The sequence below is a fragment of the Elephas maximus genome, chromosome 15 (genome assembly GCF_024166365.1).
Source record: "Elephas maximus indicus isolate mEleMax1 chromosome 15, mEleMax1 primary haplotype, whole genome shotgun sequence".
In the NCBI taxonomy this organism is placed as follows: Eukaryota; Metazoa; Chordata; class Mammalia; order Proboscidea; family Elephantidae; genus Elephas; species Elephas maximus.
The window spans coordinates 38,117,377-38,143,145 of NC_064833.1; the positions used below are offsets into that span (position 1 = coordinate 38,117,377).

At 35.0% G+C, this 25,769-nt stretch overlaps 1 protein-coding gene across 27 annotated transcripts in view; it reads right to left on the bottom strand.

The window, feature by feature from the left end:
- RIMS2 (regulating synaptic membrane exocytosis 2) overlaps positions 1–25,769 on the bottom strand; it is a 647,490-nt gene that overhangs the window by 206,008 nt on the left and 415,713 nt on the right. For 16 of the 27 annotated variants that reach the window (XM_049853942.1, XM_049853937.1, XM_049853948.1 and 13 more), the window contains 3 exons: positions 16,936–17,092; positions 13,632–13,748; positions 4,615–4,680 (listed from right to left, as the gene is read on the bottom strand). In XM_049853942.1, coding sequence (XP_049709899.1) covers positions 4,615–4,680; positions 13,632–13,748; positions 16,936–17,092 — 340 coding nt within the window. The remainder of the gene's footprint in view (positions 1–4,614; positions 4,681–13,631; positions 13,749–16,935; positions 17,093–25,769) is intronic. The other 11 variants (XM_049853946.1, XM_049853957.1, XM_049853949.1 and 8 more) reach the window with 1 other exon arrangement.

Below are 25,769 nucleotides of genomic sequence, written 5' to 3' on the forward strand. Positions count from 1 at the left end.
CCCAACTACCCAGGCTCAATGTCAGTGATTCCTTAATATATTTTTGTAAAGCTCTGATATTGCATATTACATACCATACTGTTTGGTTATTTGTTTGAAATCTTAATAAACTTAGGAGTTATTTACTGACTATAACTTATTTATCTCTAAAAATCTACACTATGACTAGCATATGGTAGAAGTTCAGTAACTATTCGACACATGGCAGCCAAGTAATTTTTTAGAAATCTAAATGAGGTCACATTACTAGCTTGATGATTCTCCAATAGCTTTAAGTAACACTGAGGATGAAATCCAAAGGCTGTCTGTGGCCTACAACATATGTTCCATGCCCACCATTGCAATAACATTTCCTACAATGTTCCCCTTCGCTCGATCTGCTTGAGCCCACTGTCCTTGTAGTTATTTCCTGAAACTTGCCAAGCTTGTTACCACCTCAAGGACTTCCCACTTGCCACCTCTTATCCTGCTTTTTTCTGTAGTATTTATTTCTATTTGCAATTATTTATTTGTTGATTTGTTCATTGTTCCATATAAGAATATAAGCTCTATGTGGGTACCTCAGCCTCAAGGACACTTGTATAAATAGGTATTTATTAAATAATTATTTATCACCAAAAATTTGATGCTTTACAGTTGAAATAATCTATTACTTTGAATTCACATTAAGGGGAATCATTATAAATTCCTTCTGGAGTGCAATGACCATTATCCCAGACCTTTAAAGCCTATACCTATCCTGATGAAAGAGGTCAATTCTTACCGACGTCAAGTAATACTAATGTGTCAATAATCTCATTTAGCTTATTTTCTTGACATTTGGAAAACTAAATTAAACCAACCCTTGATAGAGGTACTAATTTTCATACCTAGGCTTTTTTGTTGTTTCAATAGCTTATGTGCAGGTAAGAAAAGACAGGTATAAAGAATTCCTGAAATTTGCTTTGCAGTTCTCTTAACTTGGCAAATAAAGAAGATCAGATGTTAGTTGTATATGGAAAAATTACTATGAAATATTAATAAAGGGCAACACATATTCATTCTAAATGTTTGTTTCAATGTTGAATGTGTTTTAAAATGCACAATGAGAGATGTTTGTATTGTTCAGTACAAACTAACTCCATATAGCTAAAAACAAAGTTTTGATTCCTAATGTTAGCTAACGTTTCCTGAAGTAACATTTAAAAAGCTTGGTACACATTATTTAAGCCTCTGTTATTCTGTTCCAAAGAGATTGCAGTCATAATTTTTCATTTTACAGTCTTCAGATAGAGAGATCAGTGTAGATCTAAATTCTTCTAATAGACTGGTCATAGACTGGGGATGCCATGTTGAGTTTACTACTATCATTACAGCCATAAAATTCTCAGAGATCACACAGCCATATAATGGCCCACTTTGAGCTATTAACACATATTTATCCCCAGAAGGAGAATTCCCAGACCACGAGAGTATATGCTATCTTGAAAGGTGGGTTGGGAAACTGAAAACCTAAAAAGTTGATGCTACTTTCTTCTTGTTTCACAACCTTCAATAAAGAGGTCACTTCTCCTTTAATTATTTTGAATCAAATATGAAAATTAGGGAGAATTTAGATAACTGAGCTCAAAAAAATTTTTTTTGCCAGAGAAAGAGATTGGTGTAGAGTTGAATTTTGACAAATAGGTAAGAGAAGAACAATTCAGCAACAGAACTAAGGATGTTTCTGAGAATGGATTCAACTTCTGGATATGTAAGAAGGTAAAGAAAAGTGGACACTAATAGGGAGTAAGCAGACAGCGTAAGAGAGTGGAGTTCTCAAGAGAAAAAAAAGAATTAATGAGGTAAAATTAACTCAGCGCAACAGTAAGAAAGAAACATGTGGCGTTCCGGTTCAAAAGTACGCTGTCTGAAATAAGATTTCACCAGTGGAACAATTTCAAGTGATGATAAGCTTCAGAGTATGGCCATGAGAGTGAATGACTGAAGTAGAATTGGGAGTAAGGCTCACGAGATATGAGACAGTTAAGAAAGTAAGTGAGTGCTCAATAGATCGTTCAGGCAGATACTGATATTACTTGGGCTGATAGCAGAAATTGGAATGAGGAGGAAGAGTAAGCCAGGTATTAAAGTATTCAGTGAATATATAAGTGAGTAAACAACCAAAAGGTCAACAGATGACAGTAACATGGAAGGGTAACAGGTAATTTTACTTAGTGGCATTAGATACAAAGGGAAAAAAAAAAAGTGGCATTAGATACAAAGGAATAGGAGTTAAATTAAGGAGAGAATGCATGGAACTTTATGGAAATAGAGGAGAACGGACAGATGACCAAATAAACCTTTATATCTTCAATAAATGTTAAAAAAAAAAAAAAAATCAGTCCCAGAATCTCGTGATTTGAGTGGGGGTCAAAGACTAAGTGAAATGGAAATGTGATATTCTCCACAAATTCAGGGTTATCTACTATGACCAAGGAGTAGATCTTAGCCATCTTTGACAAGGTAACTACAGTCCAATCAGTACAACCTAAGAGTAAAAAAACAAATGGTCAAATCATTTTTCAAAAAGCAAGGGATGGAAACGTTAAAATTCAGTCTAGTATTCACTACTTCTGTGGAAGAGGCACAGGATGCAATAGGCAAGGAGTATACAAGTAGATGCAAGGTTTATAACCAGGTGTTCTGATTCTTGATTTAGGTAGTAGATGCATGGATGTTCACTTTATTATTACACTGTAACTTACACAATTCTTTTGTATGCATTAAAGCCATAACAATTAAAAATAATATATTTTAAAAATAATTAAAGAGCTTTATTCTTATAAAATCTACCCAAATTGCCTAGGGGGAGGTGAACACTAGATACACAAATTGAAATCATTCAAGTGATAGCAAATCTTACAATAAGATACCTGATAACTTGTTTTCTGAAACTGATTTTCCCATGTTTTAATGTAAACATTAATGATCATGTGTTTACTCACCACAACCCAAAAGCTGTCACAGAAAGATAATTCAGAAATGTCTCCTTCAAAACTGGCCATTTAGGCTAAGGTTGAAAATTTGGTAAGCATATAAAATTGATAACCAACTTAGAGCTGACGAAGAACTGATTTTATCTATGTTGGTGAATTGAAAGAATAAATAAAGTGAAGCAGACTATTGATTGATAACTGAGCCTTGAATGTACTAAGATAACACAGAGTCCTTATGCCCACCTCCCCCCAGTGGTAACGGGTATATGCTTTTAACTTACATTGAACTGAAGAGATACAAGAGTAACGAGAATAAGCCTATAATCAGTAATGTCTCATTCATGGTACCCATCCTGAGAAAAGCCATAGCCCATTATCAGGATATAGTTATCTAGCTACTTTTTCATATTTTTGGGAGCTGAATGTGTCATCATTCAGACCAAATATACACAGAATCTGAATATACTACACAGCAACGATAAAAATAAAAGACAAAACAAAAAACAATTACTTAGAATTGAAGCAAAAATGACGAGACTGAAAAATGCAAAAGAAAATTAAATGTAGCAAAAATCACTACCAAATAAACTGAAAGACACTAAATTTCAATTACATTCACTGAAAGACATAAAAAAACATGGATTATTATGAACTTATTGTTGATGTTATCTCTTAGGCTTGCTCCCACATTTATCCACATGTATTCAATCCTTAGAATTTAACCATTAGTTTTCAATTATTTTTTTCTGAACTCTTATTATCAACTCTTCATTAACTAAATTAATAGGGATAAAGGAGGTCACAGATAACTCTAAACCACTAGGAAACAAAAGCAGTTGGGCACGTACATTTCTTTTCTACACTAGCTGAGCCCCCCACCACAGTATCACTGCCATTTTCTTCTCTGCCCAAAAAGCTACAAAATTTTGTCACTTATCTGGTTTAAAATCTTAAGCTACATTATAGCCTTGAGAACATTATGGAGTTTAGAGATTTTCTTGCTCTTCTCTTTCTAGTCAACCCCCCTTCTGTTAAACACTAGGTAACTGATATTTCCCTCCAATATAAATTATATTTCCTCAGAGTATTAGAACGGTACTATGATTCAGTGCAAATCCTTACTTTGAAAAGAGGAGTGGTGGTAGGATAGAAATGAACAAGAATCTTTCCATAGACCCAGGATTCTCCACAAATCCAGGGTCATCTACTATGACCAAGAGCACTTCGTTGACTGACTCCTCTCCTGGCGGGGAGATGGAAGGGGGCGGTAAGCGGAAGTATAAATCAATCACTGCTGTCTAATTATCTGATTATGAACTCGGCAGAGGATGGTGGGAAGTTAACCACAGCTAATTTTAATATTACTCTATCCTTCTAGATAATCAGGAGTTAATCCAAATACTGGTGAACTAATTCTCTTGGATAGCACGAGCTCATCAAAGAAAAGCTATATATTTAACATTTTATTACAATTAAAGTGTTTATGCTTTACTTCCTACTCTTTATAAAGGTAATATTTCTATATTTTATTGATATATATATGTACATATATACACACACATATATATATACATAACAGAAATATAAGCAGAGTATATCACATCAGTAGACAGGAACATGCAACTCTATGAACACACTCAATTGCAGAAAAATATACCTGCCATCCCTGTGATGATGCTCAATGGTCTGCCTGTATCTGGAGCGAGGTAGAGTAAGAAAATGACTGCAAGCGTGGCAGAAACAAGAATATAAATAAGAATCAGGAAAGAAATGAAATAGGTATAGCTTAATTTTAAAAGGTGAGATTCAAAATAGATAAGCAGATAGTAAGCAAAGCAAATGAAAATTGTTACTGAAAATTTCAGCTTGCCTCCTCATCCTAGTGACCATTACAATACGGCAGTGCTAAGGGTTAACAAATTCTAAAATAAAATACAACCAATTGAGATTTTTCAAAATCATATTTCAAAATAAAATCTTTTCAATTATCACTCAAACATCTTCAGCATCATCTAGAAAATGTTATACGGTAGAGATTTTTCCCCATTATTAGGAGGAAAGGTGAGAGGAGAAAAATAATAAATTAATCAAAAAGTTTAAGAAAGAAATAACAAAAGAGGTAAACTCCAGTGCTTAGAATAATTATAAAATGTTATGAGGTAAATCTTTCTCTTTCAATCATTAACAATGAAAAATCACTGCAAGGGACTTTAAAACTTCAATTGACTGAAGAACAAATTGATTCAAATTGTTTTTTAATTGGTTATTAATTTTATTCTTAATTCTATCAGATGTAATACATTTTTTCATTCACTATGTTTATTACACTACATACTGCTGGCTCTGCTCCATTTCATGTCTCATGACTACCAGAATCCATCATGGAGCACACAGACCTTTACCCACGTATACTTGATTCTCTTCTTTCCATAGCACTAATTTGTATTCATATTACACAGTATTTACCTTAACTAATTGAACATTTTCTACTTTTTAGAACCTTTAATGACAAAACACTTAATTTTGGCAGATAATCACTGTTTCATTAAAAAATGAAAACCAACCTGGAACTCTATTACTTTTACACTTCTACCTCTAAATACTGAGTAAATATATACTTCAGTCTTCACTTGTTCTTTTCCTCCCCATCAAAGAAAGAAGTGTCTCTAATTGTAATCCTGCTTCCCACGTAACCTTGCTTCATTCATTATTCTGTCTTGCTTTCCCTTCCTCAACTGTACTTTTAAAAACAAAACCTTTGCTAAGCTTGCTTTTTCAATCAGGACATCATCTCTCTCACTTTCCTTTCATCACAAAACATCTTAAAACACATATCTACAATTCTTGCCACCACTTTCTCACTTCCCATTCATGCTTGAAGCTGACTGTAATTTGACTTCTTGCGCTATCATTTTCTCGAATCTATCTTGTGATTGTTTTCTGTTAAATTCTACAAATTCCGTTAGTCTTTTCCTTATCTTTACCACACTATACTTATCTGTGGTATCAGGCATTGATTGTTGATTTCAACCTCTATTTCCTAAAGTCTCTCCTCTCTTTGTTTCTGAAAAACTTTCTCTCTGGCTTTTAAAAATTGCATTTATTTAACACTTGATATGTGCCAAGTACTCCTTTAAAGGCTTTGTGTACATTATCTCATTTATTTCTCATAACAACTTCTGTATTTCCACATTCCTACAGACAGAGAAACTGAGGCTGTGAGTGCTTTCCCACAGTCATCTAGTAAGTACAATAATAGGTTTCAAACTTGAGGGTTTCCTAATCCAAAGCCTAGGCTTTTAACCATTTATACATATGGCCTGGTCTCTTACTGTTTATCTTTTCATTTACTAGATCTCCTTTCTCTGTATACCTTAGAGGCAATTGTTTCCCAAACGTCTTTCATCAACCTTCATTATATTCCAACACATTTTTCAGAATAATATTATCTGTTTTTATAGTGTAAATTATCACTTTGCTTTAGCATTAATTGTTCTCTTCATTGCACAGCACCTCTCCAGCTGTTTACTGGGCTCTCCACATGGCTGACTGACTGTCATGCAGACACTTTAGAACAACACATGCTAACTATGAAGTCTTCAAGAGACACTGCCTATTTGGACCTCTGATGCAGCATTTGTGAAATGAAGGAGCTAGGGCAGTGATTTTCAAAAAAAATTTCTTTAGCATAAGATGACTTTCTTTACTCAAGTAAATTTCATGTAGAACTAATACAGAGGAACCCAGTAAAATCAGAATGACTCCAGCTACAGAGGGAGTGAGAAGGCTCATCCTTACCTACCATAGCAGCCCCTTAAGTACCTCTTCAGAATCCTAGGACTTTATGGTCTCTAATGAGTCGAAACTGACTCAACAGCAACATTTTTTTTTTTTTTTTTTGGTTTAATGTCCCTTCAGGAACCCAGGCAGTACAGTGATTAAGTGTTCAGCTACTAACAGAAAGGTTAACAGTTTGAACCTTCCGGCCACTCTGTGGGAGAAAGATGTGGCAGTCTGCTTCCATAAAGATTATGGCCTTGGAAACCCTATGGGGCAGTTCTACCTTGTCCTATAGGGTTGCTAGGAGTCAGAATCGACTTGATGGCAATGGGTTTTTTAATGTCCCTTCTAGTTACAAATTATTTAACCCCTTTTGGAATGTCAACTACTCCTCTTCTTGAAATCCCAGTTTCAACTAATGATTTAAATGTTTATTTAATAAACCAAGCTTAAGAAGCTCAGAGTTTTTTACTAACTCCTCCATTTATCCTATTTTCTATGTTCAATTGATTTATGATCTTTGCTGGTTCTAATTCCTAAATAACTCTAATTTGTTCCTTCTTTTCCTTTTCTTCTGCCACTACCTTATATCAGGCCATCATCATGTTTTACCACGTCTATTGAATTGAAATAACCTTGTGTTAGGTTTCCCTACCTTCAGATCCTAGTCCTCTCCTGGCCGAATCCATTCTGCACCCTCTCTATAGAGGTATATTTGCAAATTATGCTTCTGGTCATGTAGGTACCTTGCTCAAAACCTTCAATAGCTCCCTGTTTTAAATAACACAGGAACAAATCCTTTACAATGGTATTTAAATTAGGTTCCAATCTAATGTCAATCTTCATCTCCTATCACTTCCCATCTCCCATATCACAGCCTTCTATCAAAGCACGTGAGAATAAGTAAGATTCTCTAAATGCACGACATACTTTCCTGATTTCAAAACTTTTTTTAAGCTCCTAACTCTTCCAGGAACATCCATTACCCTCTTTCTTCATATCCTTGCCTCTCAAAATCCTACTCAACCTTTAAAGTTTAACTTCTCTTTGGAGCCTTGAACACACCCATGAAAATAAATTTCTCTCCAATCTTTTCAAATAATATTAAGCTTCTGCACTTCTGTGTTTTATAATTAGTTGGTATATGATCATCTGTATATCTAGACCAGACTAATGCCATTTTCAAAATCTTTGTGCACAATGGCTGACACACTCAATAAATATATTTTTAACTGGACTAAAAAGAAAAAAACAGAATCACACCAATTTCATGATGAATCTACTCTCCAAAGAGAGCAGTGGTTCACATAATCATAGAGGTATTCTAGATATGTAAATCACAGATTATAAGCCTATGTAGTATATAAGCAAGTAGGGAAACAGAGTACCAGGAATGGCATTTGTAGCTTTACAAAGAGTAGAAATAATACCAAACAGCTGTGATGTTGGAATTTATTGCTTAAAAAAAGAAACATATCCCTCTGAAAACTACTTAAGAGTAACAGAAAATGGGCAAATTTCAAAGCTTGTGAAAACTTAAAAATTCACAGAATGTATCATCATCTAATTTCTAATTTTTCATGGAAGAGCCTTATAATTATCTTTGTCCCTATAAAGCCAATGAAATATTAAGGAAGAATCGTCTTCATCAATTATCAGTTTCATTGTTTCATTTCCCTTGTCAATCTCTACACTCATGTTATGGTTCTTAACCTTATTTGTTTATGATTCCCCTTAGAGTCTGTTGGTAACTATATATATATATAAATATATACATATATATATATGTATATATATGAAGATTACACAAAATTAACCATAGTATTTCAGCAAGGCACAGACCTCTGAAATCCAACCAAAGTCCACAGATGCATCCAAGGTCCTTTGCTACATCCACTTGTACAACTTAAAAATATTACACACTTCTCCATTAAACCATGTTTACTTTTCTTCTAAAATTAACAAACATTGTAAAGTCTGAGCAATGGATTATGCTGAGTTAAACAAATAAAGTAAGTTATATTTTAAAATTTTATTTAATTCAGTCTGTCTGAAATATTTAAAAAATTCAGCAGTTCACTGTAAAAAACAGAAAACTAATATATTAAAATTTAAAAAATTAAAATTAAATGTTAAAAAAATAAACTCCAGATTCTAAGAATGATAAAATATTATTATTAAAAAACTGAACGAGATTACCAATCTACTTTCTAGATACACTTTAATTCTTATTAGATAATATAACCTTTAAAGACAACATAATGAATTATCTTTCCATTATATTAAATTAGCCTGAATGTTCCTTTTAGGAAATTCCAAAGGTGAAACCTCCCATCCATAAGCAAACCTGTAGTTTCCAAAAGCTAAGCTTCCAACCCCAAATTAATGCAAATCTTTCTGTTCTGTATCTTTAATATTGTTAATGTTACGTTGACTAAATAGTTCCTCAAAAATACTCAGATTGATTTAACTGTTTTAAAATATGTCACTGAAATTAATAACACATACTGTTTTGTAACATATACCCTCTTTCAAAATTTACTTTCTCTATAATTTTAACATTTCAAAGATGAGTTTCCTCAGAGTTGATAGCTGAATGGGTCCAAGAGATGAATCCTTTTTATGAAATATTTTTGGGTATGTTTTACACTTTTTGATAGCTGGTTGCCTGATGAACAGTAGAAAAAGGGCATATGTGTGTAAACTATCACTGAAGGCCAGATAATGGAACCTTTTGCTCTTAGAATATATCAACTGAATGTACAGAAGAAAAGAGTTTATAAAATAAATATCTCCTTCCAGCGTTAATTATATTTTTTTCTTAATATTCTAAAAGTATACTTCACAAAATTAATTGGACCCAATATATTTTGGCCTCTGGGATAAAGAGATAAAAATGCATGCTGCAGGATATCTTTGACATGTGATGGAAATACTATTCTAATATTAAATTATGTAAAGAAAAACTTGTTGGGATGATTTCTAACACTAAAGCAACATAGTCTGGACAAGGAAGAGTATGCTTCTTGTTGTAGCAGTTACCAGGATTTACCAGACAAATATTGGTACAAAAAGTAGAAGGAGTGGAGAGGAAAAGAAAGATATCCATTGGAATTCATTATACTGGCTAATATCTCTACATCTAGATTTCCAAATTACTTTTAATGAAGCTATTTTCTTTTCAAAGCAAAACTGGATTTAGATTAATGGATAACAAAGTGAGATGTGTAAAGAAACAAGGATCCAATTAAATTTTGATATATAGTTCTTTTTAAATTACCTGTAAGAAAAGGACATAAACAGTATATTTTCTCCTTACACCACTTAAATTTAATCAGGTACCAAAATTTAATATCAGATAGCATCATTTCTCACCAAATATAGCCAAAGTAAAAGCTACTGTTTTCATGCACAACTTTCCAAAATGTCCCCAAATCCTTCATTCTTTGTACTGGGCCTTTCTGATGTGTACGAGTGTTCTGTCTCTGTATCTCTGCTCTTGTTCTTGCCTGAACAAACATGTCCATTTTTCAAGGCCCAACTCATGTGCTACATTCTACAAAGTTACCTGAATTACCTGGTTTCTCTGTTTTTCTGCTTAACTGGTGTCATGGATTGAACTCTGTTCCCCGAAAATATCTGTCAACTTAGCTGGGCCATGATTCTCAGCATTGTGTGATTGTCCACCATTTTATGTGATTGTCCACCATTTTATGTGATTTTCCAATATGTTGCAAATCCCATCACTATGATGTTATAAGATGGATTAGCAGCAATTATATTGATGAGGTCTACAAGATTAGATAGTGTCTTAAACCAATCTCTTTTGAGATATAAAAGAGAGAAATGAGCAGAGGCAGGGCTCCTCATACCACTAAGAAAGCAGTCCTGGAAGCAGAGTACGTCCTTTGGATCTGAGGTGCCTGCTCTGAGTTGCTCCTAGACCAAGGGAAGACTGATGAATCACAAGGACCTTCCTCCAGAGCTGACAGAGAGAAAAAACCTTCCCTGGAGCCAGTGCCCTGAATTCAGACTTCTACCCTACTGGACTGTAAAAGAATAAACCATCCACTTGCGCTATTTCTGTTATAGCAGTACTGGATGACGAAGACAATTGGTAAGCACATTAATATGTGAATTATTTGCAAACCAAAAGATCCTTTTAAAATGTCAAGGGTAAGGCATATTTTTTGAGTACATACTATGCAACTGAAGGCAGTGTCATTTAATCCACAAAATAACCTCATAAAGTTGGCATTACTTTTCTAGCTTTATAGATAAGGAAATCAAATGTCAGAGGGGCTAATTTTCCCAAAGATAAACAGCTAGAAAATGGTAAAATCCAGATTCTAACCACAGGCCATTTGGCTCTGATGCCTATGCTACTGAAGAAGAGCACATTCAATAAAATAATATTCCAGTCCAGTGCATCCACTTGTTACTGACAAGAAAGGTTCATATACCTTTCAAAACGCCTAAATTATGCTTACATATCAAAGGAAATTCTCTTAGATTTTGTAATCAACAGTATCAATGGACTCTATAAAATGCTATTCAATAAAATTCTCACTGTAAGAGTTTTAGAGATCCTTACCTTCTAAATAGAATATAAATTTTACAATGCCTTTAGATGCATTCTATTAGAGAAAACCTTTTAGAATATTAGTGTAAAACAAAAATCAAGGATTCATTTTTAATAATGTGATAGACCACCTCAATGTTTCATACTGTACTTTTAAATTTTGTATTCCTTATGTTAATAAATAATTATAAGAGATAATTTAAAAATAATGTATAAACCCAACCATTTGCCGTCGAGTCAATTCCGACTCATGGTGACCCTATAGCACAGAGTAGAGCTGCCCCAAAGGGTTTCCAAGGAGCAGCTGGTGGATTCAAACTGTCAGCTTTTTGATTCGCAACTATAGCTCGCTGTAGCTCTTAACCACAGTGCCACTAGGGCCCCCCAAACTAATATATAAGAAATGGATTTATATTACTATTTAAATGTGATTCTATTTTACTTATTTAAAAAAAAATTAAGGCAGGCCGCAATTAAGAGTAATTATCTATGATCTGGAAATCTATATCACTCTATGAAAGCAATGAAATCATGTGGCTCAACAGTTCCCAAAACTTCAAAATATAATTGCTTGAGCATTTTGCTAAGCTAAAAGATTCATGGCACTATAAAGTAAACAAGAAAATATAATGACATATTTCAATTACGGACTGCATCAGCTAATACCAAGGATTAGTCATCAAAGATTTAATAGCAAATTTTGCTGCCACTAATCCCTGGGCTTTTTGCCTTAAAATACTGATAAAAGATTATGTGCTTGCTATTACAGTGAATATTTTTGCTTGTAAGTCCAAGTTTAAAGTGTAAAATTTTAAGAAGGACGATTAATTTTATTTTATCCTTTCAGGCATTAGACCATATTACCTTGTTTTCAGAGAAAATATCAAAGTCCATTTTCTATTAAGAGAAAAACTTTACATAAGCTTGAAGGACTTAAGTCATTTCAGAGTTTTCTCTCTCACCATTTTTAATATCAGACTTTCAATGAAAAGAGTTTACAGCTTGCTGTATAAATAATTTCCAGAAATGATCAAGCTCATTAGAATCATAGTAATAACTAAAATATCCGTTCATCTACCCTAATGTGACTCCTTCCCAACTCCTAATCATGCCAACATAGCTATCCTTTCTCTATTATTGTACTTGGTAAGCATCAATTTCTATAGGTAGCATGTCTATGATTAACTCTGAAGACACAGATCACTATGAGATAATGAAACAAACTGAAAAGAAACAAAATACATTAACTTTCACTTTACACTAATATTGATATTAATTTAGTATCTTCTAATTTTTTTCTTAGATGTCAGGCACAAAAAGCTAATACTTGTTTGACACCACTGAAGACTAATTTCTTAGACTTCTTTTGGAGAAATGTACTAAAACACAATGAATTGAAAACAACCCTAGATTTAGACAGAACAATTAAATTTATAAATATTAAAAGTGACTTCTTTATCAGTTGATTTAAAAACCTGTAATTGCTTTCCTAAAATTGATTTAGGAAGCATACAAAATGACTTCTGAGTTCCCTCATTATTTTATTATAATATTTTCTAAATAGTAAATTAAATTTTCTTTCCTAATCCTTATATTAAACTCACTTGATAGTTTGGAAAAATATAATAGTATTCATTTTACATATGGCCAAGCATAAATTAGAAGGGTTGATCAATTTGCCTAATTTTAAAATATTAGTAGTAATTAATGGAAGCATTGTGGCATACACTTTTATTTCCTAGCTTGTCACATTTAATAGAACAAATTCAGATAATTCTTCTAAATACAGGATAAAAAGTTTACTGAAAAGCCACGAGGAAAAACCTCTTCATGAATCATGACAAACTACTTCTTAAACAAACTATACTCTTGTCTCAATATATATACAGTATATAGTCACACTGATTCCCTGATAAACACAAAAGACCTTTAAATTTATTTATATGTGTATGTGTGAATGTGTGTGTAACAATTGGTTATGATAAGGTAAGAAAAATGAAACATCTTGTTTTTGTTATAATTATTATTATAACCCCATGTGCAAGTTCACTAACTTAACTGGTTTTATTTAACAAAGGACCAAAACTGCAAGCACGATGACTTTGTTTTTTTCTTACTGAAGGAAACAAATTGCTTTTTTTTTTTTTAATGATGTGATGGTCTTAAGAATGAATGTGGTCACTGTAAAGGAAAAATGTGGTTTCAGAAACTCAGATCAAGGAATGCCCAAGTTGGGGATGAAAACATTTTATGGTAACACCTTCTGAAGGCAGTGATTATAATAGGGTCTAATAGTATTTAATCATATTTACCTGTCTCTGTCTGGAGAATAATGGTCATCCATGACACGATGTCTATCCATTCGGCTAATTGTATTATAATGTCCAGTAGAAGAGCGTGTCCCTCGAAGTCCCTGTTCCACATTCCGACTGTAATAGCAGGATTTATTAAATATCTTAGTGAACCAAAATCATATAGTATACTAAGAAATGAGGTTTATTAATATAATAAAGACACTAGAAAGATATAAAGTCAACGTAATGCTCAGTGTGAGTTTTTACTAACTTCACCCCTGGTAACTAGGTATAAATTTCAACTGGAGGCTCAGAGTGAAGCTGGGATAGTGTTAAGCTTCTATAACAGAGACAAGACATACAGAGAGTCCAAAGTAATCTAATGTCGATGGGGGAAGAGATATGGAATATCAAATGTGCTAATGGATGCTTCCCAGGTCTCTAGCTTGGGCAGATGGTAGTGATTGGTAGTGATATTCAATGACATATGGAAGACTAGATTTCCGTGGAGAAAGTGAGTTCAGTGCTGGACATGTTTGTTTACATGGCTTATAGGGACAGAGGAAGAGATGCCTCATAGGTGGCTGGACATGAATTCAGAGCTCAGGAGGATAACTCAAAGTCTGTCACTTCTCACCATCTCCCCTGATGGCACCCTCGTCTGAACTACCATCCTCCTGCCTATACCGTAGCAACAGCTGCCTAAGTAGTCTCTTGCTTCAAAGTTTACTACCATATACCACCACAAACTGCAGCCCTTTAAAACATAAGAAAGATTATGGCATGGCATGTTATAAGATGTAAAGTAGGAATCCAGTTTTTAATTTTACTCCATATAATGAGCTAATTTTCCTATCCTTTCCAATCCATCCTTTCCACATTACTTTGTGATGCCACAGTTACTGTACATCAAGTTCATATAACTATAAACATATTTATATTATGCTCTCTAGTCTGTTCAGTAGGTCTATCTTGTTGCTACCGTTCAAGTTCCATTCTGTTTTTAATTACTATGTCTTGGTGGTAAATTTACCTCCTCTTTTTCAAAATGAATGAATTATTCATGTACCTTTACATCCCCATATAAATTCTAGAATAATATTTTCAAGTTTATGAAAATCTCAGATAGAATTTTGATTGATATAGCATTAAACTTATAGATTAATTTGTACAGAATTGATATCTTTATTAAATGAAGTAATTCTACCCACAAGTATGGCATATCTCTCATTTATTCCTTACATGAAGTTTTACATTTACTCTACAAAGATCATGTGAATTTTTAATAAGATCAATTGCTACATATTTTATACTTTGTGTTGCTTTTGAGAATAGTGCTTTGGGTCTTGTGAAATTTTCTGATTATTATTCATTTTAAAAGTTGACCTTATGGCCAATAATTCTGCAAAACGTCCATATTAATTCTAATAATATATTATGTTGTATTGTCTATGTAGATATTCATATCACCTTGTCCAAATTCCTTTGGGCAAAGCATAAACTGTATAATTCAAAGTGGTAATACTGATTTACTTTTTAAATTTGTGTTCATTTTCTTCCAGAATAAAATCTTTCTTTGCTCTTTATGACATTTTTGACACTGAATTCAAATTTTATTTACCAATTGAAATTACGATCCCATTTTTCTTACGGTTTATATATGCCTATTACATTTTTTTCATGCCTCTGGTCTTATACTTGCTCTGTTTTTTTGCTTTTAAGCATGTTGTTTTTAGACAATATAATTGTGGATCTTGTTTTGGGGATGATGATTGTTAATTGCTTTTTAAGGTCCAAACAGAAGTGTCTACAATTGATCAAATTCTTTGAGCTACCATTCTGCCCTGGATTGCCCACTTCCACACTTAATTTTCATGACAGAATAAATATTTTATATTTCAGCTCCTGTTATATATGGCAATTATATGCACTTGAATCTAATCTAAAACCTATGCCTATCTTCTATAGAAGTGTTCAAATTTTCTTTCCTTGATTTATAAGTTATGCATTATTTTATTATTTTTTAATGGGAAAGGGTCTAATTTACTAAAATTACAAATTCAAAACCTAGTTCTTTCTTAAACTATAACATTTTAGCAATCACTCCTCAGAAGACTGAATAATTCTGGCCACATTTACAAACTTAGTTAATTTAATATCGTCAAATGTTTTAAGCTATGTTTATAAACTTTATAACAGATTTTCTTCTTAATTTCTCCAATTTTCTGAATTAAGTAAATTCTGAGTCAAAACTGACTCAACAGCAATGGGTTTTTTTTTCCCCCAAGTGCTTAATAATTCATATAAATCAAATATACATATGTAAGTCTAAAGTTCTCTTAGCCATGTATGAAGTTAGTAAGCTTACAATTAAAATTTCTAAGTCTAAAACAAAATAAATTATTCAATTAAAGCAGGAATTATAAGATTGTCACTCAAAACAGTCTAAATTTTCTTAAACGCCACAAGTACAGGCAGTCCACAACTTACTGATGAGATCCGCTTCCAACTGTGCCATTAAGTCGAATTTGTAGGTAAGTTGGAACAGGTTCATATAGTTCTTATTTAGCCTTACTTTGGTGCAATAAAAGGTTCAAAGCCTTTTCAATGATTTAAAAGCTACACTTGCAGCAAGTGAAGGTGATTGTGATGAAAAATTTGTTGCAAGTAGGGGTTCATTCAATCATCTCAAAGTGAGGGCAATTTACACTAAACAGCAAGTACAAATTGTCAATAAGTCAGATATTCGTAACCCGAGGACTGCCTGTACATAAAATGTGAATTATGCACATATTTCTTGTGAGCTCCAATGTATTATTTCCATGGTTTTTACTCCACTAAGCCTCTCTGCAAATATGTTGATCAAAAATTTCCACCAGCATAAGACCTGGAGCTAAAGGCTTTCCGAGTCATTTTTCTCACTGCCTATGAATCTTTTTATTCTTCTGATGATTATCCCAAATCTTAAAGACCCATTAGGTGTATATTTTTTTCTATTTCTTAAATGATCAATATCTATATTGCCAATGATTTTAATTAGCTGGTTCTAACTAGATACGCTCAATACTGATACATGATTAAAGCCTGGTTCCTCTTAATGATTTTAAACTATTAAAATAAAATAATATGTACAGCATCCAAAATTACAAAGCAATTCATTGTTGGTATTATTCTCATTACCCAGGTTATTGAACAGGGTACTTATTTTTCCCTAAATAAATTTTCCTGACAATAATTTATTATCTTTAGAGACCATTAATGATAGTTTACAATAAATAAACATATAGTACCATTCTACACTTAAAATTATATGATATCCTACCTTTGTGGAGGAGGGACACTGGGTGACCATGATCTAGTCCTTCCTATTACATCTACTCGGTGGGGAGACCCTGATGGTGAACAATGGTTTGATGACATTACTTGTTCTGGCACTGATAATGTTGAGCTCTGAAGATCTCGACCATTGTGTCGATAATCTAAAAGGGGAAAGATTAAAATTAAAGTTATCTACACTAAACCCTTTGCATATTTTGTACTTTACTTAAAAAAAAAAAAGGTTGGTAAAGTTGAAAGGCTTTTAATATAAAAAATGCTAATTATAAGTATTACATAATACTAAGACAAAATAATATGTTGCAAACACATAAATTAAAAAAGAATGACAAATATTTGCATGGCTACTATATCCAAGGTACTATGCTGGGTAGAGTAAGACTTGTATACACTAACATACAGACTAAATATTTTATATACACTTACATATAGAGTAAAAGTTTTATATACTGTTATGTTCAATAAAGTCAAGTTTATTCTAAAAACATATTTTCATCTGTTCAATGGCCTAGAAATACTTCAAATACTTCTCAACAATTATAAATATTCAAATTAATTTCATGAAAAATTCCCAAAAGTTTATAGTTACTTCTATAAGAGATAAACAATATTCAAACACACTATTACTTGAAATACATGTGTAAACTGCTCTTTCAAGTATTTAACAGAGTTGAGACACAATATAACTCTGATAATAAAAGTATGACAAATCTTACTTTTATAAAGGAGCCCATTGTGTTGACATACTTAGAGAATGTGTATTAGAAGAGATACAATGAGTCCTAGAAAACAGTTAGAATTTGGACAGATGGGGGCAAATTAAAAGCAATTCTAAGTTGGTAGAAAAACAATCTACCAACATTTTAATTTTAACTTCAAAAACAATTTAATCTGGGGCAGCAGTAAGAATGTAAGTAAAAAAGGTAAGTTTAACCCAAGTTGTGTATCTCTAAAATATCATGAAGTATGTAATGGAAAGAATTGGAAATTTCTGAGCAGGAAGTGGTACTACCATCACCGTTATCTTCATCATGTTCATTGTGGCTACTATTGATTGGCATTTTTTATGTGCTAGGGACTCTGCCAGACACTTTACAAAGTCTTCTGCTACAACACTTGTTTCAGAAATAACTCAGAAAAAGTACTACTTTCTATGTGTTTTTTTTTTTTTTTCCCAGCATGTTAATGCTTTACAGTATTATCTTAGGTCAGGTTCCCTAGAAATAGAGCAAAAGACAGGGATTTGGGTGCGCTTGAATAATTGAAGGAGGAGCTCTCAGGAGAAAGAGTTAGAAGAAAAGAACATGAGAAGGGAAGGAATTCAGCAAGGATGTGGTCTCAGCCTGATCCCACTGGAGGCTTTGGAGCACGATTTGTACCATGGGTGCTATCTATGACTGCGAGGCAAATGGACTGGACTTTTGTGCTTCTATGTTAGTTAGTCCCTAACTGGAGACTGCCAATGAGAAGTGAGGGAGGCGTTTAACTTCCTGGGTGAAGTAGTTTCCATTTGCCTAAGGGCAATTCTCTGGAGAAGGTGGCAGCTGGAGATGGGCAAACCAGCTAATAAAGGAAATTTGTGTTAGGCACCAACAGTGTCCACTACAACTACCAAATAATAGCAGCTGAATACAAAGTACAGTAACACAGCTAGATGAAGCAAACCAGAGAAATGCAGAATTGTATACGATGTCTATTCATCCTTTATTTTTCCTCTTGCCTCATTTTGGTCTTAAACACGATGCCCTTGAGAAGGCTTTTCCTCCTGTAGTAGATTAGACTAAAATTCATTCTTGTGGTCAACAGAAGGATGAGGCTGTTTGTGATTACCAGAATAGACTATACCAGAAGTTTGTTAAACATTCGGTATTAGACTTGGAGACTCCTGGGGCTATGAGGGCCTTTGATGCAGCATTTATTTCAGCCCTTAACCCAGAGCTCTCAGCTCTACTACAAAGACACAACTGGCCTGGAAATTTATCCCTATATCAGAACTTACTGGATTGGCTCATGTATTAGCCCAAACTCTTGAGATTAAAGAAAATGCTAAAAAAAAAAAATGGCCTTGCAGCTGCAGCAACTGCAGACCCAGCCGAGAGAAAGGGGTCCCTTACAGAAAAGAAGTCCTAAGGTTAATACAGAGGCAGTAACTGATGTTTTCTTTTACTGCAGTAAGCCAAGACTTTTTAAAAGTGAGTGGCTTAAGTAAAAAAAAAAAATATGGACTTCTACCAGGGCTTCCACTTCCATCTTCATTGGCATGAAGGGGCTCCAGGGACAAAACAGAGGCTTTTCCTGTGGTACCTCTAAATCCTCAAGGTGAAACAACTGTTTTTGTTAATGAAGAACCTTTCAAAGTCTTAATCGACAATCATATGATGCTTCCTGCTATAAATCCCATGTGTGTACAAAAGCTTCTAGCCTGAAGTGAAAAGACATCCTGAATTGTGGGAGTTACCAACAGAGAACAAATAGCCATCACACCACTAAAAGAGATTTTACACACTTGCCTTCAGGTTTCCAAATTATAAGTTAGATTTTTCATGTTTTGTTCATGACATTTCAGGAAATGCTTAAGGAGTCCTTCCCAGAAACATGGAGGACAGCAGAGACCCACTGGGTATTACTATAACCAACTGGACCCCATTACAAGAGGTCACTCTCCTAGCTGCAGTGTGGTTGCTGCCACTGCCAGGCTGGTGGAAACTACATCAGATATTGTTTTGGGAAATTTCCTAGATGTTTACGTCCCTCATGCAGTGTTAGCCACTTTGAATTCAACTTTAACTCAATTTCTGTCCACTAGCAGAATGACTTATGTTGGCAGCCTCTAATATTTGCCTGCATATTGTATACCGTTTGAATCCATCCATGGCGTTGTCTTTGCCTCATGAGAATGAACCGCCTCATAATTGTCTAGATTTCACCATGCAACTTTTAGCTACCAGGCCTAATTTACTGGAGGCCCCACTTCCTAACCTAGTCTTCTTTGTTGGTGGGTCTTATCTTAAACCACACCCTACTAATTCCCATTACCAGGGAGGATATTTTGTAAACCAGTCCGCTCCCGTAGGTTACCTCAGCAATACAACCTCAACTGGGCTTGCATATTGGCTGATGGACTGTTGGTAAGAATTTTTTAGATCTGAGGTATGTTTTGGGGGTTACACATGATTTTAGTATCTTTGGAAACAGGATTTTTAATCTCCTCTGGAAGGAAAATCAAAAATGGCCCATTAGGGGCAGGCCTTCCAGGGAGCGTTTCTGCTCCCTTCTGAGATTACTGTAATCAAAGCACAGGCCCATCAGCCTCACGGAATTCCGGAGACTGAAGAGATCAAACGCAATGATTTGGCTAATCACATGCCAGATGGGCAGCCTCCCAAATGCCCCTTACTCATTTGTCTCAAATTCAGATGAAAGACAAGGAGGAAGATATCTTAAAATTTTTACATATTTATCCAAGCTTGGTCTCTGAATCAGAAGTACAGATTTGGAAAGACTCAGACTGTATACTAGATCCAATCAGCAATTCATGGCTCATGCCAGAAAATAAAGTTGTTCTGCTTCAATCATTACACCCCCTTGTAATCAGATACCAATATTTAAATGACCATTTAGGATTAGAAAATCTAATTGTACATTTAGAAAAACATTGGTGGGGAAGCTACATTGAAGCAGCCCACCACATGGCTATATTTTGTCTGGGCAACTCAACTACCGTGTCCCCTTTAGCCCTTATGGCTCCTGCTACAGACAAAGAAGTACCCTCCCAAACCCAAATCATCTCTCCTGTCACATCTGCAACAGCTATCACACTTGTGACCCAGGGATGTCCGATAGCTTATTAATAAAAGCTGTTGTTGATGTTAGGTGCCGTTGAGTTTGTTCCGACTCATAGCAACCCTATGTACAACAGAACAAAACACTGCCCAGTCCTGCACCATCCTCACAATTTTTGTTAGGCTTGAGCCCATCGTTGCAGCCACTGTGTCAATCCATCTTGTTGAATGTCTTCCTCTTTTTCACTGAACCTCTACCTTACCAAGCATGATGTTTTTCTCCAAGGACTGGTCCCTCCTAATAACATGTCCAAAGTACATGAGCTGAAGGCTCACCATCCTTGCTTCTAATGAACATTCTGGCTGTACTTCTTCCAAGACAGATTTGTTCATTCTTCTGGGCAGTCCATGGTATATTCAGTATTCTTGTCAACACCACAATTCAAAGGCATTAATTCTTCTTCAGTCTTCCCTATTTATTGTCCAGCTTTCACACACATATGAAGTGATCAAAAACACCATGGCTTAGGTCAGGCGCACCTTAGTCCTCAAAGTCACATCCTTACTTTTCAACACTTAAAAGAGGTCTTTTGCAACAGATTTGCCCAGTGCAATACATTATTTGATTTCTTGACCGCTGCTTCCATAGGTGTTGATTCTGGATCTAAGTAAAATGGAATCTTTGAGAACATCAATCTTTTCTCCATTTATCATGATGTTGCTTATTGGTCCAGTTGTAATAAATTTTGTTTTCTTTATGCTGAAGTGTAATCCGTAACGAAGGTTGTTGTCTTTGATCTTCAACAGTAAGTAACTCGAGGCTTCTTCACTTTCAGCAAGCAAGGTTGTGTCATCTGCATGTCACAGGTTGTTAATGAGTCTTCCACCAATCCTGATAATGTGTTCTTCTTCATATAGTCCAGCTTCTCGGATTATTTTCTCAGCATATAGATTGAATAAGTATGGTGAAAGGATACAACCCTGATGCACACCTTTCCAGATTTTAAACCATGCAGTATCCCTTGTACTGTTTGAACAATTGCCTTTTGGTGTATGTATAGGTTCTGCATGAGCACAATTAAGTGTTCTGAAATTCCCATTCTTCACAATGTTATCCATAATTTGTTATGCTCCATAGAGCCAAATGCCTTCACACAGTCAATAAAACACAGGTAAACATCTCTCTGGGACTCTCTGCTTTCAACCAAGATGCATCTGAAATCAGCAACGACATCCCTCATTCCATGTCCTCTTCTCAACCTGGCTTGAATTTCTGGCAGTTCCCTGTCTATGTACTCCTGCAATAATTTTCGCATTATCTTCAACAAAATTTAACCTACACGTGATATTAATGATATTGTTCTATAATTTTTGCATTAATAATAAGAATGCAGACATTATTAATAGAACAACAAACCCCAAATAAAAGTATCTAGCATACCCTATTTTAGCCACTAAATTATGACTCCCAAGGAGGAAAAGACAGCTTGGCTAAAAAAGGCATGTCAGACAAACAATCAGAAACCTGTCATCCCCAGGTCCCTGCATATACATTCACACAATCATTTAGGATGGGACAAGCTGACTGAAATGTTAACCAAACATTATTGGGGACATTTGTGGAAAGCTGCTGACAATGCGACCAAACATTGTTCTGTTTGCTCTAAATTTAATTCTGGCTGACCACGTACAATCCCACTTAGAAGGCATCACCTACCAACAGGACCTACAGTCGAATGACAGATTGATTGTATACAACTTTCTCCTTTCAGTGGCTCCAAATATGTCCTAGTTATAATTTGTGGATTCTCTCATTGGATTAAAAAAAATGTTTCCTAGTCACAAGGCTATCACCAGCATCATTGCAAAAATGCTTTTGGAAAACATCATCCCTATTTATGGTGTACCTAAAATCCTCTACAGTAATAGAGGTACTAATTTTATCAGTCAAGTCATAAGGGAAATATGTAAATTCTTCCCTATAATCCAGAAATTGCATTGCCCATACCACCCACAATCCTATAGGCCTGTTGAAAGAACCAATGGCATTATAAAAGCCCAGTTAGCTACACTGTCTGCCTCCTTGCAGTTGCCATGGACTCAGGTACTTCCCCGTGTTTTGTTGAACCTGAGGTCTACTTCCTTTGGTCCTCACAAATTAACCCCCCACAGAATAATTATTACTGGGAAACTGCTAGCTCTTCCATATTCCGCTTGAACAGATCCAAATATAATTCAGACTATTGCCAAGCTTTAAATCATTATGTTAAAAATTATACTTCCTTAGTAAAGGAAGCCTTTAATCATAAAAAGCCAGTCGACCTTCCAGCCTCAAAGATATAGCCAGGAAATTATACTTATTGGAGAAGGCACCAAATTAAAAACTCTCTTGAACCCTGCTGAAAGGCTCCTACCTGATTCTTCTTACCAACCCCTGTGCTGCTAAGTCACAGAGCGTTAAAGCTTAGACCCATCTCTCCAAATGAAGAAAATCATAACTCTGGCCTGGACTGTCCAACTAACGAAGGGACTGAACCTTAAATTCAGCCATTCCCACCAGCAGAAGCAAAGGACATCTGATGTAGACTGTTGCTCCCAAGACCTCTGGACCATGGTTCTATCCATTTCAGAACATTAGACTCATGCAAACAGCCAAGACTGTTAGACTGTGTTTTATAATAATTTTTGCTTTTCTGATAACTTCCATTGTATTGCATCAAATAGGGGTCTCCTCACACAGTAAACTACTTTATGTAGAGACCCAAAGACTCACCGCCTTCTACTTGATACTCATAGCTTTTGAAGTTGCTTTGTTTTATCAACTAGGACTCAGAAAATGGCAATGTATGTGTCCTGCTTGTTAACAGTTAGAAACATTGTTTAACTACTCATTCCTTATTCATGCAAGCCGTCAAAATCTTTAGAATTTATTTTCTGATAATCATAACGTTCGTTATTTTGGAAACTGTTGGTATTATCCCTTGCCTTAATATTTTATTCTTCCCCTGTACCCCTAAACGTCTTGTTTTTAACACTAGCTCTTAAGGTGGATGTGTGGTGAACTCAGAAGTTTTGATACAGCACTTTACTTTTAGTATTGCAATGGTTATTTTGCTATTTCTTTTATTTTGATATCCTCATTTATGCCAACACCCAAAGTTGTTTATTTTGTGATACCTATAATCTGTACACTTTTTGCCCTAATATACTACTTTTGGGCAATTTTTCTCCATTATAAAGCTCCCCTGAATATTTATTTTTCTCCTGCTCATAATTCCTGTTGATGCTTGGCATAAAGATGCCTTTGTTAAAATAACCAGTCAGAAGGTAGTACCGGTAACCTGTCTGACTGCTGGATTTGCCATCAAATTCCAAAACCTGTCCTCACAAATTCATATCCGTTAGTTTTCCCATACAGAATTATAGTTTCACCCTCTTTGCTACTGTCAATTTTAATATCACCATTAGGTGAGCCATATGTGTAAGCCTGTAGCATTCCCCCAGGTTATTAGGTCAACCCCAGGTCCCGTGTTTCAATCCAACCCAGATTAGAGTCAAGGATTGTTCTGAAGCAGTTTAAAACCCTTCAGACTATAAAAATAAGCCCTTAGTTTCATATAGTGCACCTTCCAGAATTTCAAAAGCAGCCTTCACAGGAAATTTAACAGCATGCTTACAGAAAAAGAAGACTTTTTGTTTTCAAATGTGGACTTGACTAAGATTAGGATGATTGCTTACCTGTAACAACTCCTTGACAGAAAATTCGCTTGACCAAATAAACTAAGCCATCCCTCTCCCAAATAAACACAATGGAACTAGCATAATATGTGCCCTCTATGTATATATACTTTTTATGTGAAGGATCAAGACACCCAACCATTGCCAATCCAAATCCAAATGACAAGTCCCATACCTGGGCTTTATCCTGTTTGGATGGTTGGAATATAACAGGCCAATGTATGTTAGGTCTTTTAAAAGTCTCTCTAAATATCCATTCCTATAATAAAAGCATACATTAAACCAATGATGTGAACATTTTCACTCATCACATTTGTTATAGGACCTAACAAAAGCCCTATAATAGACCTAAAGATGGATGGATATTTCTTTGAGGCCTCCTACTCCTTGTAAGCATTCCTGAACTTGAAAACTCTATTCACAATTTACCTGCCACTGTGCTCCAAATAACTGAAAAGCTTACAGGTAGCACAGAAGTCCAACTGAAGTCCCTAACTTCTTTGGTTAAAGTTGTACTGGATAATGTAATTTCCCTTAACTTTCTTCTCTAGCCCAACAAGGAGGAGTCTGTGCAGTTGCCAATACCTCCTGCTGCACTTGGACAAATGCTTCAGCATAAGTAGAACAAGATATCAACACAGGTCCAACAAAAAGGCCACTTGGCTTCAAGTATTCTCCATAACAAACTCCTCTATTTAGATATTTTCAGCTGGCTACCTTCAGGGATGGAATTGTGGGTTAATTATACTCATAGTAATACTTGTTATAGTTGGACTGATTTTTAAGATGTATGACCAAAGCAGCCACACAAACCACCAATCAAATGCTCATGCAACTCATGTATATAGATGCTGCCTATGTCTGCAATGAAATGGGAGGTCCCCACACTCTGGATAAGCTGTTTGAAATGGTCAGGTTGTTCCCCCAATGTGGCCCACTCCTTTGCCACCCTTCTCATACACAGAGAGCAAACACAATCATTGAAGCTGAATGTCAAGTCATGGCATGGTGATGAGGTCCAGTGATGCCCAGCTACTAGAGGAACCAGGTAGTGCCCAGTAACGAAAGGGTAGCATCTGGGGTCTTAAAAGCTTGTTAAGACAAGCAACTGTCTGGGGTCTTAAAGGCTCACCAATATGAGCAGCCACTCAAAAGAGGATACAGCCATTGCAGTCCATGCAGAAGAAACATTCATTCAAAGAGTGATCAAAGAATGTTCATGGAAATCCTTGATCAAAAGGAAGGAATGATTAAAAGTTTCACCAAACAGAGGCACTGGACCAAAGTAACATGGCTGCTG